The sequence below is a fragment of the Lepisma saccharinum genome, chromosome 17 (genome assembly GCF_977018435.1).
Source record: "Lepisma saccharinum chromosome 17, izLepSacc3.1, whole genome shotgun sequence".
NCBI lineage: Eukaryota > Metazoa > Arthropoda > Insecta > Zygentoma > Lepismatidae > Lepisma > Lepisma saccharinum.
In genome coordinates this window covers 28,941,327-28,957,352 of record NC_139245.1, presented here as the reverse complement: position 1 = coordinate 28,957,352, position 16,026 = coordinate 28,941,327, and the positions used below count along the sequence as shown (strand labels likewise).

Sequence of the window (16,026 nt, the reverse complement as noted above, 5' to 3'; positions counted from 1 at the left end):
GTCAGCTGTTTGTTGTGAGTCATGGCGGACAGTACCTTCAAATTTGACCTAAGTGATATAAAAAAGGATTTGTTATTTGCAATACAAGAATGTTCCGAACGTGGATTAATGAACAGTACAAAATGGTAATTATGACAAATTATTTAAGAAAGATAAAATGGTGTGTTTCCCGACGGACTTATACTAGCCTATGTTGTATTTGCACGTGAATTTATTCCTCAGCGCGCATAATATGAAGTCTTCTCAGAAAATGTTTTTAAGTCCACTTAATGTAGAAATAGGGTAATCGGGACTGGACTTGCAGTTTAAAGAGGGATCCGAACCATTGTGTGCCTCCACCAGCGATCGAACCCGGGACCCCTTGATTACAAGGCAAAAGGGTTACCACTGAAAGATTCCAGATAGGTTGAAAAAATGGGGTTATATGTTTACTATCCTTCGGACACCTATAACTTCTGAGTTTCGTCAATTTTTGACATTTGTACTTACCCATCTGGGTAAATATTTACTATCCTTCGGACACCTATAACTTCTGAGTTTCGTCAATTTTTGACATTTGTACTTACCTATCTGCTTCGCGGATCATTTTTTAACGTGTATCCACGTTTTTTTGATCAATTTTTTTTTTTTTTAAAAAAAGTGTTTTTGTAACTGAAGAACGTACGTTTCCGCAAATGGTTTGTGGGGCTATGTGTCAATGGTTCGTGGGGCTATGCGAGAATGGTGTGTGGGGCTATGTGAGAATGGTGTGTGGGGCTACGCATATTTTTTTCGAACCAATTTTTAACTATTGTGACCCTACCTAACCTAACCTTACCGGAAATGGTTCGTGGGGCTATGTATGAATGGTTCGTAGGGCTATGCGTCAATGGTTGAATTTCCGCTATGAAACATTCCCACATCACACAAAACACCTTCCAGATGTTAGACAATACTACAGGAACTTATTACGGTAAGTAGTTTCTTCTGTAGAAATGAAGAAATCTGTCCAAAGGATAGTAAACTAGTACCCCCCTTTTTTTTACTATGCTTGCCTAACGTAACCAAACCTAACCTAACCTTATCGGAAATGGTTCGTGGGGCTATCCGTGAATGGAAACACTGCATGCCCACTACGGTAGTCAAAATTTGCCCTCCATATTCTGTTATGGAAGTGAAAAAAGGAGTCAAAGTTATTACTCTCTATGTGAAAAATTGTGGGTTTTTTTTGTGTGTTTACTTCATCTTCAAGGAAGATTGACAAATGTTTAATTATGAAAACATTCATCATCTACCCAATTAGAATTTGGCACTTTGTAATATTTTATTTGTACAGCACTTTAATTCATACATTAGTGACGAGGATGGTGTACAAAATGACAGTATTTTCAGTGTTATTCGGTGCGGCTCAACCCTCAGAAGGAACGCACTCTATGTCATGTCCTGTTTCTCTCGTGTGTTTAAATATTGCATATTGTGGGATGAGGCTAAGCAGATAGGAAGGGAGAAGAGAATGCTAGTGAGAAAATGGAAGGAAGCCAAGGAAATAGAGAAGAAAGGTGAAGAAGACATAATGAACTGGAATGGGGGACTGAAGTTAAACAAAGAATGGAAGAAGATGTTAGAAAAAGTGGAAAGGACAAGAGAGAAAGAGGAGAGGAGAAGGAAGAAAAATGAAGGGAAAAGATCATGAGATTAAAAGTCCAACCACATTTTATATGGAAGTAATTGAGTTTAGCCTTTGAGGTAAAAGCAAAGTTGGTGAAAGTGAAAGTCACCTTCTAGAAAGTTCCTAACAACTTTCTAAATAGTCTGGAGGGAGTAATGTTTGTGTATATATAAGGCCCTGTTTTTGTATCTTGTTACTTTTGTACTTGATACAGAGTCTGAAGAAGACCTTGCTAGAAGGTTGAAACGTTACGTTTAGTTTATGTTTTTAATAATATAAATTACTGCCTTGGTCAGCATATTTAGTTTTTCATAATCATGGAAACAAGGCTTAATGGTGTTATAATTGGAGAAAAGTAAGTTTCTGATTAATATTTTATGCATAATATTTTGAGTAGTAGTGTACATAAATCTTCTTTGTAATGTCATTGAAAACCGTATGGTCCCAATATAATCCTTGCCTTCTAAAAAGTTCAGAGGAAATTAATTACCATCGATTATGTAACAAATGCTAATATTTTCATTACTTATTTTTTGTACTTGGTAAGTTTTTTGGGGAGTCCGGACCCCTAGCCCCCCTAAATAAGTCCTTTCTGTCCTTCAAAGCCATATGATCCGAATATAATCCTTGTCTTCCAATAAGTTCAGAGGAAATTATACAACAAATGCTAAACGAGTTTTTTTTTAATTATTTATTTTTCATACTTAATAAGTCTTTCAGGTGGGGAGGGGGTGTCCGGACCCCCTAAATATGTTATTTCTGTCCTTCAAAGCTGTATGATCCCAATATAATCCTTGTCTTCCGATAAGTTCAGAGGAAATTATACAACAAAGGTTAAAATATATTTTTCATTTTAGTACTTGATAAGTCTTTCGAGGGGGGGGGGAGGGGCACGGTCCGTACCCCCTGGACCACCCCCTAAATACGTCCTTGTCTAGAGGGTGATCCAGACTTTTTTAAAAATATAAAAGTAAAAAATCCTATGGTGATGCTAGTTTCCTTTGGCATTTCGACAATTTATTTTTACAACAAATGTCTAGGATATTTTCGACATCCAGTTGGAATATGTGTGCATGGGGGAAGTGAAGGTGAGATGATTTGTTTTCCCTTCCTCTTGTAATTGTTGTGTTTTTACTGAAGTATCCTGTAGTGTATAAAAGATTGGTTAGTGAGTGAAGATGAATCAGATTAGTGCGGTATTACTTAAACACACACTGTTTTCCAAGGTACCAAAGGAGGATAAATATCTTGGCCAGTGGCGCAACTTCGAGGAGGGGGTGGGGGTTGGTGGGGGCACAGCCAGAGGTTTTTTTCTTTTCGATTTCTTGATCACGTTGGCACTACCCATCGTAATTGCTGCTGGTCACCACTGGTCTGACTATTTCCTTGTAGTAATCAGTTCGTGCATGTTTGTCCCTACTTGTGGAACCTTTCATAGTGTCTGTGCATCCTTTATCTCTCTCCCTACATATCATTGAATTTGACAAACTTTACCAAAAATGAGCAATAGGGTTCATGATAAGAAACAAAATCAAAATGTTGTTAACCGAAGCCCATATAATTTTGGACCATAGTGGTACTTTTTTTTAAGGGGGAGGGGAGACTAGTGTTCGCTTGGCATGTAAGATTGCAACATAGAAAGAAAAATTAGTTAATTTGTTGGTATGAATTTACAATACCGGAAGTATCTCCGATTGCTTTCAAATTCGGCATACTCACTAATTTTGGTCTCGTAATCACGAATCTGCAGTTAAAATTTGGCGGTCACATCTAGAAATTGCAAAATAACCTTGTCAATTACCGCTATGATTCTCAAGTGTTGTGCAATAAGTGAGACCCGTGGCATTGAGCGTTGATTTGCATGTGAGAAAATGGCATCTTGCGTAAAGGTGGAAAACATGTTTGCCCCACGAACCATTTACGTAAGGTTAGGTTAGGTTAGGCAAGCATAGTTAAAATTAAGTGCCATCTTAAATATAGTTTTGTAACACTAATCATTGCGAAATAACAGTTGTTTTCTTCATAAATCAAGGGTGTGTATTCCGTTCATGGACCCACTTTTTTCGACTTATTTTGCAATTTCTAGATGTGACCGCCAAATTTTAACTGCAGATTTGTGATTGCGTGACCAAAATTAGTGAGTATGCCGAACTTGAAAGCAATTGAAGATACTTTCGGTATTGTAAATTTGCTCCAATTTGTTATGCATAAAGAAATTGTACAAATATTATTATTAAAATTATTACTGTCTAGCTAATTTTATGTAATTAGGGACATGAATTAAATATTTATGTTGATTTCAGGTTGGCAGAACTGAATTTTGCTCTGCAAGATGTAAAAGTGGACTTGGCAGATGTGAAGTCACGCTTCATACATGAATCTCTAGGTGATGAATTGGATACTTACTTACTGGCAAAGAGCTATTTTGATCTAAAAGAATATGACAGGTATGTAGATTTTTATCAGTATTTTAGCAGATGATACCATTGTATATTATTGTCATTATTGCAAAAATGAAAAATAATATGCAACATTTGAATAGTATCACATGATGAAGTGTTCATCTTGAAGGGCTTGCATTCGGGGATCATGTATGTGGTAAGATTTGTGACCCTTGTAATCTTCAGATTCTCATTTGTTGCTTTCTAGCCAATCTAGTTCAGTGTTCTTTTGCTTGTGATTGCATGTCCTCATCCATAGCTGAGCTTTCTGAAGTCCAGAAAACATACCTTAAGGCTCGGCTGGACCTTTGGCCGATGTCAGTGCAGCTGGTTTCGAACTTTCTTCTTTCGAAAAACCGCTATGATATTCCAAAACCTGAAAAATTACATTCGCTTAGAATTCCTTCTGGAGCATTCACATGAATCTTTGAGTGGTTTGCTATCTTTGTTGTCTAGATATTATTGATAGTTTAAAAGACTTATGTAGTTACGAAACTATTGAGGATATCTAGACCACAAGATTCACATGAATGCTCTAGTCTAGAAGGAATTCCACCCAACTTGGGGAGGATTTTTTTTAATGTAAATTTTACTGGATAAACAATATAGCATTGGACAGAAGTTCAACTTCGTTAACATTTAAGAATCACTTCGTATGATGCTAATATACTGCTAAGGGACTGGTATTATTTAGGAGGGGAGGTGGGAGGACAATATCCAGCACTTATAAATTAAGTCTTAAATTGTCAGTTGAATTATTGTGGGAAGATTAATCATTAAAATGTGGGAGAGCAACACTATAAAACTCTTGAATATCAATGTTGTCTTAGATTATCGCGGAAAATCTAGTTGGGGGAGATTGAGGATGAAATTAGGGGATATCTACATATTGGATATCAATGTTAAGTGTTAGATTAATATAGAATTTCTGTAGTAAAAGGATATTTTAAAGTTGGGCATTCATAAGCTGATTATTATTTAGGCTGTCATTTTTCTATATCATCTGGATGTCATATAGTATCAAGTGGATTTTAGTCGGAACTATTCGCCAAGCTGGGTGGCGGTGAATGTCATAACCACCTGCCTTTGTTTCTTCTCTCCCAAAACAAGCACCGGATACATGAAAAGGTACAAGGTACTACGAAATAAGAAGTGTATTAGTATTTGTATTTTCGATATTTTTTTCGTCCCTTTCTGCCACTTTTGGCTAATGAGGAATGAGAATGAGGGATGGTTAGTCACAACAGTAGCTACAGGACAAGACAAGGGGGTGCCACAAGTCGAGACAAAGTGTGAGCTGACCGTGCAAAAAGAGAAAATGTTGGAAGGGAGTAAACGTTGCGGTGCCCTGTGCAAACTATTGACTCTTTATTCAATTAGTATTATTGCCTGTTTCGAATTAAATACCCTAAAAATTTTCTTACTCCCTTCGGTCGCAATACTGCTAATTATGTACAAGGGTGGGTTGGAAGTGACCTCTCTTGAAGACCTGCATTACTTTTATACAGATAATGATACATAATTTGCACAGTTCGAATTGTGTGTATGTGTGACACACACACACACATGGGTGCCGCCAGGAATTTTAGAACAAGGGGACAAACTAAGGGAAAAGCAGGTATGTTTCATTTATGAAGCACTAAACACAAAGCTAAATACAGGGTGTGGCAGAAATAACTCCCAGATTTCATATGTAAATAAGAAAGCAAGGATAGTTGTTATGCAAAATTTTATTTCACAGTTGGGAAGAACAAGGTTTACCATTTTGGTAATTTTGGTGCATATTTGCAAAGAACAAAATGTACCACTGTTACAATGAACAGTGTGTACCATTTTTTTTTTTTTTGTCAAAATTGCGACAAGTCACCATTTTGTGTGACATAGTTCGCTTTGTCTTGAAAATGATATTGTCCAAATGCTGACCTGCACAGTCTACGCATTTCTGAAGTCTCGCCCTCAAGTTTTGCATTACCCTCCCAGTCATGTCTGGTGGTATTTGCCACGATTTCCTGTCGAATAACATCTTTCAGCCCATTGGTCTGTCTTCCTTGGTAATCTTTAGCCTTCAGGTACCCCCACAGAAAGAAGTTGCAGGGTGCGAGATCGGGGGAATGAGCTGGCCATGGAATGTCACCTCGAAGTGAAATCAAGATGCCCTGGAAACATTTCACATAGCACGTTCATCGATACACATTCTGTGGCACCATCCTGTTGGAACCACACACAGCCAAATTGCCACATTCGTTCAATTGCGGCTGCAGGTAGTTACGTAGCATCCCTACATAACGATCAGACGTACATCTTCCTCAAAGAAGTAGGGCCTATTAAACCAAAATCAGCAACAGTGGACCACACAGTGACACGTTCACTATGGAGTTCATGGAGTTGTCGAGCTTCAAAAGTTCTGTTTGTTCACACAGCCCTACAAATGAAAGTGCTCTTCATGACTGAAGAGCACAATAACATTATGTGGAACATTTTGCGGGATAGCCTCAGCAGATTCACATCAGTTAGTCCAGTCACGTTCAGTAAGTTCCTGCACAAACATCAGTTTGTAAGGATGGAACCATAGGTCCAAGTGTAAAATTCTCCATAGGCTGCGATCAGATATTGCAATAGCAGCAGCATGACCATTGTGGAGATCTCGTGATGGCCTGTCTCACTGCTTCAACATTCTGTAGTGTCCGCACACTGCAAGGTCTGCCAGGAGGCTTCGTTTTTAAAGCCGAGCCTGTTCTTTGGAACGTTTGCACCCACAGCAAAAATGGTCTTCCTGTCAGGATCTTTAGCATTTCGAGCAAGGCAGAAATGTGCGAACTAATTCCTATGTGGTGATTACACACACCACATTCTTGAAGTACGCCTATATTGCGAATGCACGATGCTCACTGCTCCACATACCTGAACTGGTCAGGTACGTGCTACTAAAGGCCACAACCCAATTCGCCTGCATCACTAGCACTGGATCAGGTAGCAGTAAATCCGGGAGTTATTTCCTAGTACATATGGGAAAGAAAATGGTAAACTTTGTTCTTTCCAACTGTGAAATAAAATTTTGCATAACATCTATCGTTGCTTTCTTATTTACATATGAAATCCAGGAGTTATTTCTGTCGCACCCTGTATATGAACAAACTATAAAATTTTGAACATATACAACTTCCTTCAATTGTAGAAGGCGACACAGCACAGGTATTCACGGAACAAAAACTGGAGATGCGTCCACTCTCTGCTAAATAAGTCAGTCGCTCTAGATTGGAAATTTGGATCACTTTAAAGTTGCAAAATAGGAATTGTAGCTTTCCTGGCGACGTGATTAGAACAAGTTTTCTCGGGTTACCAACCACGTTAGATTGGAGTTAGCTTCCAACGTTTCAAGCACATACATTCCTCTCATCATCAGGGAATATGAACTTTTAGTCGTCAAAACATACCAATCCTGAAAGTTGATCATGTTTTCAAATGTTGACAGGAATCTTTCTTTGCATTGGTCCTCTTAAAAAATCAGCTTGTAACCTCAGTCTACAGGTAATTGGTTGTCCTCGGTCTTCTTCAACTTGCTGTACTCATCTAATGACATTAGTCTGAGGTATTTTGGGATGTAAATGAACAATTCCCGACAATGCTGGTTTTCGGGTGAAAATCGTACATCCAAGGCAGCAATAAGTGAATCTGTGGACAGCACAAATATTTGCCAACAAAAGTACTCTTCTACACTTTCTGATGGGTAATTTTCATGATTTGTTGAGCTCAAACATACGTACATCTCAGCAAATTTGCTGTTGGCATTTGCAGAATCAAGAACGAACATTCAGGAAAAAAACCCAGGGAGGGGCAAATGCCTCCTCTTGTCCTTGTGTGGCGATGCCTATGGACATACACAATACACATATCCTCTGTGGGAACCTTTTGCCCATTATTTATATGTATGTGCTTGTAGAGGACTTCAGATGAAGCTTTTTTTTTAAAATGGAAGAAATAGTTTTTTGAGTGAATTTGTTTGTCAAATATTGCACTCCTTCCTTTGTGTATTTCCTATGTGCTGGATTATAGAGAGGCAGGGGTGACCGTCTGCCCCCTCCCGGTGGGCAGGGGTATAGCTCAGGAAGAGGGCTAAAAGAACGTTAAAAATATTGTATTTTTTCTTTGCTGGAGGTATTTTTTTGTGAAATGCTACACCCCTTTTGTATCACATATTTCGTACATATTACATATTTCAGAAGAATCAGTTATTATGTGGTTTGGATTGGACATTTGCATTTAGGTCCAATACACAAGCATGCTTCCCTTGCTAAAACAAACTTATGCGACCATTCTTTGTCTGGTGGTCTTTCCTTGGGTTGCCAAACTTTAGTCAAAATAAAGTGCTGTTTGCATGTGTAATTCTGCTAAATATGGTACTAAATTAAACTGGACTAGGATTTAAATTTGACAATAATTTCAATTTAAAAATGCCATATTACATATTATTATCATGCCCTTACTGACCACGACCCCCTCTCCAAACTGTTGCCAATAGCACGAAAACGCCGACTAACACCATGTTTGCCAAAATGGCACAAACAGGGCTACGGGTGGCTAGAAGCAGGTTAATTATTTTATGGTTCGGCAAGGATATGTTCATGCTTCTGCAATAGCAAGAGACGACACTTGTGACAGCGGCCAGCCGAACAGAGATAGAATTCTTTGTTCTTTTTCATGCACTGGGATCATGAGAAAGATGCCACCTGGCAGTTCTTTCAGATTCGCTCTCATGCCATGGGGTTGGAGTTTTATTGCTTCTGCTGAGAGTAACTTTCCATGCATTTTCCAAGAAACTTCTTCCACTATTTACCCCACTCCATACAATTGTTGACTCAGCCAGCGTGAAGCTAGATGGCGAGAGGAATATGTGGTTATATAGTTTCTGTAAACGCAAGAGGGTAGAATCAGGGAGTGCATGTAATCTCGATATCATACATCACGAGTGAAATGTCGAGTGTGAAGCTGCTGTCTCCGGAAACAATGGATTAGATCAACTGATCTATCATATTCACCAACACATTCATGTCATTACTGATAAAAGTCGTGGACACCTTCACAAAGAAACATCGCCTATAGTTTCATCTCTATTTGCAAGGCAAGTTTTTAAAATATTACGTATAGTGCTTGACAGTAGTCTTTTTCTACACCATTTATAATCAACTTTCTTCTTCTGTTGTCCATTATATTTTTATATCTTATCTATTGTATTTTTTCAATTTTTGCTATATTTGTCGCAAAATTTTATGTTCTACTAGAGAGTCAACTACCACAGAGGGGCCCTGGTTGGACTCCCAGGGTCGTTAATCTTAGGTGGGAATTTTCCCATCTATATCCCTGCATAAGTTGATCTGGGACACACAGCCTTTCATACATGGGTATCTTGGAACAACCATTTAGGGGTAAAAGCTGCTGAAAAGTGGTGCTGGTCATTCAGCATCTCCTACGTGCCTCATGGCACAGTGCAATGCACAACGAAAAGCTTTACCTTTACCTTTGCCTTTGGAGAGTTCACCTATTTATTTATAAAGCAATAATACAAAGTTTATTCGGGTGCGACCAGTATATAAGACTTATAAAGCAAATGATACGTTTCATAACGTAAGGTAAAGTTCCCTGTGCATATAGCACAGTGCCATGGAGGCAGAATTAGGTGATGTGTGGGTAGGGCACATTCTCGATCTTGGCCATTTTGCAAGTGATGTGATCAGCACCAAGCTCCAGCCATCTTTACCCTCCCCCCCAGGGTTTCCCCATGTACTCATTGATTTGAGGCTGGGTGAGCCCCAGAGCCACTTTAAGTGGGGACAAGGCTGGAAAATTCCAACCTTAAATCACCCACCCGGGTTTCCCATGTGTCAGTCAGATGTCTTGCCGACTAGGCCACGCGTGCTACGAAGCTAGAGCTGATAAAAAAGGTAAAGTGCTCCCCTGTGCATAGCACCATGCCATGAAGGCGTATAGGGGGTGTGGGGGTAACGCCCCACACTTTCTTGATCCGGTCGTGAGTAGGGGTGATGTGATCAGCATCATGCTCCTGACTGCCTTTACCCCCCAGGGTTTCCCCAGGTACCCATGTTATTCGTCGCTGGGTGGGTGCCAGGGCCGCTTCCATCGTTAGAAAAGTTCCCGGATTTGAACCGGCCGGGGATCGAACCCGGGACCGTTAGCATGGTAGTCAGACGCATTACCGACTGAGCCACTGCGGCCACATAGGGGTGATGCGACGTGTAATTCACGTTTGACAGTTAACTGAATAGATCACTTTTGCAACAGCACACAAGCTGCTTCAACATGAAAACGTGCCATCTGTCCAACAAATCCAGCATTACAATGGAAAAATTGCTCAAATTTTACTTCGAAATTGTTCCCCATACAATCTATTCACCGGACTTTACCTGTATGATTTCTTCCTGCAGCTGCAGCATTTTAACGATGTTGTTATATTAGAATATGCTGTAATAATTTTACTAGATATACTATATGGTAATGCATTGTAAATTACCTGATATGACATAAAAATATATAATGTAAAACGCACATTTCTAACTTGTCGCAGAAAACTAATATTGCACTTTAGCTAAAATCCAGAAAATTTTGATAATGGATTGCTATTTTAGTATAGGAGCGGAGTTCACTGCAGGAGGCACCAAATTATGTTCACACTATATATGGCTCCTGTATTATATGAAACTATAATTATAATTGAATCAGTCACATGAACAAACCAATTTAGGTTAAGACAACTACAGAATGAATATTTGGTGTGCCCAGTTTAGATTATTAAGTTGTAGACAGTGGCGAAGCGTGCTGTCTCGGGATGGGTAGGCACAGGATGGAGCAGGGTTTGGGGGGAGGGGAAGATGTGATTTTTTTTAACAGTAGTGTGTTAAAATATAGCCCCTAGAAAATAAAAGATAACATATTGCCTGAATCTCGTCTACTTAAGTCGTGATAGTGATTGTAAAGGATAATGTAGTGATTAACGCTCTCGACTTATAATCAAGAAGTAGAAGGTTCGATTCCTCTTGGAGGCATTGGTTCAGATTCTACTTTAATCTAGTCTCGATTAGATATCTGAGAATAAAGGTGCTTCTGTCTCGAAGGTCAGAAAAAAGTGACAATGAGACAATGTTCTGACCACATGTCACCCAATGAAAAGGCCGTTCTGTCAGGCCCTAGCCATCTTACATTTGTTAGATTAAAGCTGCTCGTAAAAATTATTTGCTACTTCAATAACAATATTGTAAATGTTTCTCGCATTACAGAAATGGTTGGTTCACTTGATCGTCACTTAACGTTTATTTCTTTTTAATGCTGACCTCCGCGGCAGATTGGTTATAACAGCGTGCTACGACAAGGGCCTCAGGTTCGAATCCCCAGCTGGGCATAGGTGTTCTTTGTGAGTGTCCCTTCGTCAATGTCATCATATTAACGCTCATTCTCATCTTCCCAATTAGCCAAAAATGGCAGAAAGCCAAGTAAAATAAACTAAATCTATCAATCAATTATTTCTTTTTAACTTTTTTATGCATATAATTCTTCTCCAACAGGCGACTTTTTTAAAAAAAAATTATAATATGATTTAGAAAATGATGAAATGCTAAATGAGAACACGGACTGTGTAACACACCGACCAGAAAATTTCAGTAACATGGATTTTCTCTATACGTTTGCATCGTACGTACTTTGCCCCATTTTAAAAGTAGCGCGTTTTCAGTTATGTCGCTAATCATGAAAGGAAATTTCGTCTCAATATCCCTTTCCTCAAAGAAATAAAATACTTTCCCCTCTCTGAATCGAGATTGGTGCGGGGCACATCCAGCAGCTAACACTTCGCGAAAAGCGGTTCCTCAAAAGAGCTGAAAGCACCAAACTTAGCACTGGTAACCAACTTGCATGCATTATTTGCAGTTAGAATTCTAATAATGCCTACTTTGATAGGTTAGGAGGCCAGGCTTAGAGGTGTTAGCAACACATTTTCCCTACAGGTTAGCAGCTGGGTGTGCTCCGCTCCCGGCACAGCTCTGAATCTTCCATGGAAACACTGCTTCAACAAGCTCTGTACGTCCACTGCCTCCTTCGTCACGTGCTCGTACACGATCGGCACTCTTCGGAAGTCAGGGAGAGGGGGTGAGAGAGAGAGAAAAGAGGCCGGCCTCTCAGGTTACATTACAGGCGAACGTACCCCTGAAATTATGCTTTCCCGCACGAATCACATAGGTTGTTATGGGACCAGCTGAGGCACTCTCAGGCGGGTCTCGCTGAATGCTCAGATACGGTTCCAGGCAGGGTTGCAAACTTGCGGTAATTATCGGAAGACCAAGAATTTCAGTTTTCTTTTATTAAGCGTCGTTTAATGAAATTTATAAGTAATAAAATAATCCGTTATAGACAAATATATTAGGGTAGGCCCAGCCTCCGGGCCTCATAGGACACTTCGCCACTGGTTGTAGACTTTTTAAAATTTATTCCTTGACCACAAACACTATTCATATGTAATTTATTTTCTGGCATTTCAAATTAAGTATCTAACCAATCAATGTGCTAGCTTTGCGAGTGTCGAAAATTAAAAACATTTAAGCTATAACTGTCGACCAATTCGCAGGCTACTGCATTCAAATTCAAATCAGTTACTATATATTTATGAAAAGATTTTTTTGGGGGGGGGGGATTGTGATGAATGAATTGGGGGGATTGCATCCATAGTCTTGGGGAGGGATGAGCAGCCTTTTTTTTTTCAAATTCAAATTCTTTATTTGCGTGGGCGAGGGTCAGCCTGAGGCTGTTCTGTCACCTAACCTGTGTCATCGATTACATTTAAATTTACATTTCTTATGTTATTACAGTATTAATACAGTGTACAATAAACTGTATGATTTAGTTACAAAATCTATTGATAAAGTATTTGTAATAAATGTATGAATAAAATGATACAAAAATTGTGAAAAGACAACTACATAAAAATTAAATAAAATGAATAAAAAATAAATAAAATTAAAAATATGTAGACAAAATACATAACATAAACATACAAGTTACATCATAGTATTTGAACACAATCTCTGCTCTGCCAAAAGAAAATTCTTTACTTCATTTCAGAAAGATTCCATTTTAGATATGCTCGACATGGTCTTAAGTAGGGCACTCCATATTTTTGCAGCAAAATATGATTGATTCTAAGGACATGTAATTGTTAAGATTTTAGATTATCGTAGCATTTTTTGCAAAAGCAAAGGAAAATTTGATAGCAGGTGCCCTTGCATCGGCCAAAGATACATCAGAGCCTTAAACTGAGTGTGTTGTATCAATTTGGTTTATATCTCCAAATCTATGAGCCGTAAGAATTTCAGGGACACTGTGTACTATGGCTGAAGTCTTCACACCGACTCTAGGATTGATGTCGGTATTCTTGTATTAACGTTTTTGTTATTTTTCTACCTTTCTAAGCCAATTGCACTAACAAGGATGCATGGTGAATTCATGAAATATGTGGTGAAACCTTATCCAGGTTTGACGTCATGATTCCAGTATATTGCATATCAGCCTTCACATTGTTTCAGTACATTCAGTGATCAACTCATGATCTTACCACTGAAAGTTCTGGTTTCAATTCTCAGACCAGACATTTTCTGTTATTTTTTTATATTATTATTATGGAGACAGAGAAAGTGATATGAAATAATAAAAATATAAATACATAGCATTTGAGAAATTAGAAATTGTTCTGAATGGTCATAAAAAATATCCACAAGCAAAAATTGCTTCTTAAGTGTGAATTTTAATTGTTTTGAAGCATGTAAATAGTAATACCTTCATTGATTTATTTAATTTTATTAATTTTGAACATTTGCATTGTTTCACACAATTGATAAATATTAGAAGGAAATAACATGTTGAAATACAAACTCAAGCGTATAAGCATGCATTGGGAGAAATTTGCCCAGGCAGTGTTTCTACGGCCCTGCGAGTGTAACTAACTAACAGCAGATTCAAGGTCCTGACACTCTGAAGAGTTCACTGGACAGATACTAAGAAGGGGGCCTCAGACACTCACCAGAAGTCATCAAAAAATATACTTCAAAATCAGCTCGGTAATTTTTACCCATATGTACGTCCTTACAGGTTAATGATGTTGAATTTTTTGCCGATCTTTATCTGTGAATAACATGGAATTATTTTGCTATTATCATGTCCATATATTTATATAAAAAATAATATGAAATCATATTTTTGTCCTTTTTTTCACAAAGCATGGTCTCACTGAAATCAGTCAACCACTTGAGTGTACAAGCACATTGAATGATCAGTTCACAACCTTGACAACAAAGGTTCTGGTTTTGAGTTGTAGCATAAACATTGGTGTTCCTTTGTGTGGTTCCTTCATCATTCACCCTGATCATCACAATTAGTCTAAGAAGCAGAAAAGTGATGCAAAATAAGAAAAATACGAATGTAGAATCCGTCCATGCACACACTGACCCCTAAAATCTTGAAGATGCAATGGGTCCACAACTATGTGGTGAAAAAATAAGATATTGTATTGTAAAGAATTATTTGTTTACTTCTTTATATATATATATATATATATATATATATATATATATATATATATATATAATATATATATATATATATATATATATATATATATATATATATATACTATTTACTATTGTGGTTTTCATGGTGTGAAAATACACCATTTTCATGTGATAATATGATATTTGATAATAATGTGGTAAATCAAATGTATTGACATGCATGTGTGTCTGTTCTATCCTGTTAGTGCAACATTACAGTTTATACTTTAGTGTATGTTGTGCATTATACTTTTTATTGTGTAATTTTTTGTTTCTTATTTACAGGTGTTCATACTTCACGGAATCATGTCAGAAACCGAAGACCAGATTTCTTCATCTGTATTCAAGATATTTATCAGGTGAAAAAAAGAAACTGGATGATATGACAGATACATCAAGTAAGTATGAGAGATAGTAAGCAGTTTTCCTCTTGCTGTTTAAGAAGTTATTCCAGTTATTTAGAGTAGAATTAATCAAAATTTTAATGTTGGAAGTTCATCAATGCTTTCCAGGTTATTTTTGAAATACCAGTTCGTCAGTTCGTTAGGTTACTCTCATTGATCAGGATGAGTGATGAAGAAATGAATTAAATAATGAGCACTCATGCCCTGGCTGGGACTTTAAGCTAGAACATTTTTTTGAGCCAGTTTATGAGTCAAACATAAATTTAATTGCTTGGATAAAAGAAACAGGTGTCAAAGGGTCTACAGTTTGTTGTTATTCTTTAATTTGTTGAGACAATTATATGAAGATAGCCATATAAAAATAGTGTTGTTTAAGAAACAAGTTATTCTGTGAAAACCCTTTCACCCAGTGGCATAGCATCTACCCCCGCAATGTTGAGGGGTGGGAGGGGGTGGAGCTGTAGGAGTCCCACTATGTTCTCTCTCTGTGCTCCTGAAATTTTATATAATCCCAGAAATTCAGCAGATAGTGTCACTTATTTAAAAAATGGATTTACGAAACAGAAATTTGGTTCCCAGTAACATATCATATGACGACGTTTGCGATAATAAGCATTGGCGATGTAGTGTCTCAGCCAGAGGGGCCCGGGCAACTTGACATTATGGGTCTCCTCCGAAATTCATAATTAAGTTACTTGCTCACAAATGGCAATCGATATGAAACTTCTCTCGTCTCATACTTTTATAGCTACGTAGTTTTTGTAAACGTAGTGTAGTACAGTTGTGAATCGAATAGAACGATTCAGTTGCTCAACCGGTCGATGCCTTATTGTTACACAATACCTAAACAAACAAACTTGATAATTCAATACTTTTTTTACCAGGAATATTTAAAATGTAACTTCCCACCAAGTATTTTCAAGGTGGCC

At 37.9% G+C, this 16,026-nt stretch overlaps 1 protein-coding gene across 1 annotated transcript in view; it reads left to right on the top strand.

The window, feature by feature from the left end:
• The first annotated feature begins 4 nt into the window (after positions 1 to 4).
• The window catches only part of Cdc23 (cell division cycle protein 23), a 50,874-nt gene continuing 34,852 nt past the window's right edge, over positions 5 to 16,026 (top strand). Inside the window, exons 1-3 of the mRNA XM_083138668.1 lie at positions 5 to 125; positions 3,952 to 4,095; positions 14,979 to 15,091. Coding sequence (XP_082994794.1) covers positions 22 to 125; positions 3,952 to 4,095; positions 14,979 to 15,091 — 361 coding nt within the window. The 5' untranslated portion in view covers positions 5 to 21. The remainder of the gene's footprint in view (positions 126 to 3,951; positions 4,096 to 14,978; positions 15,092 to 16,026) is intronic.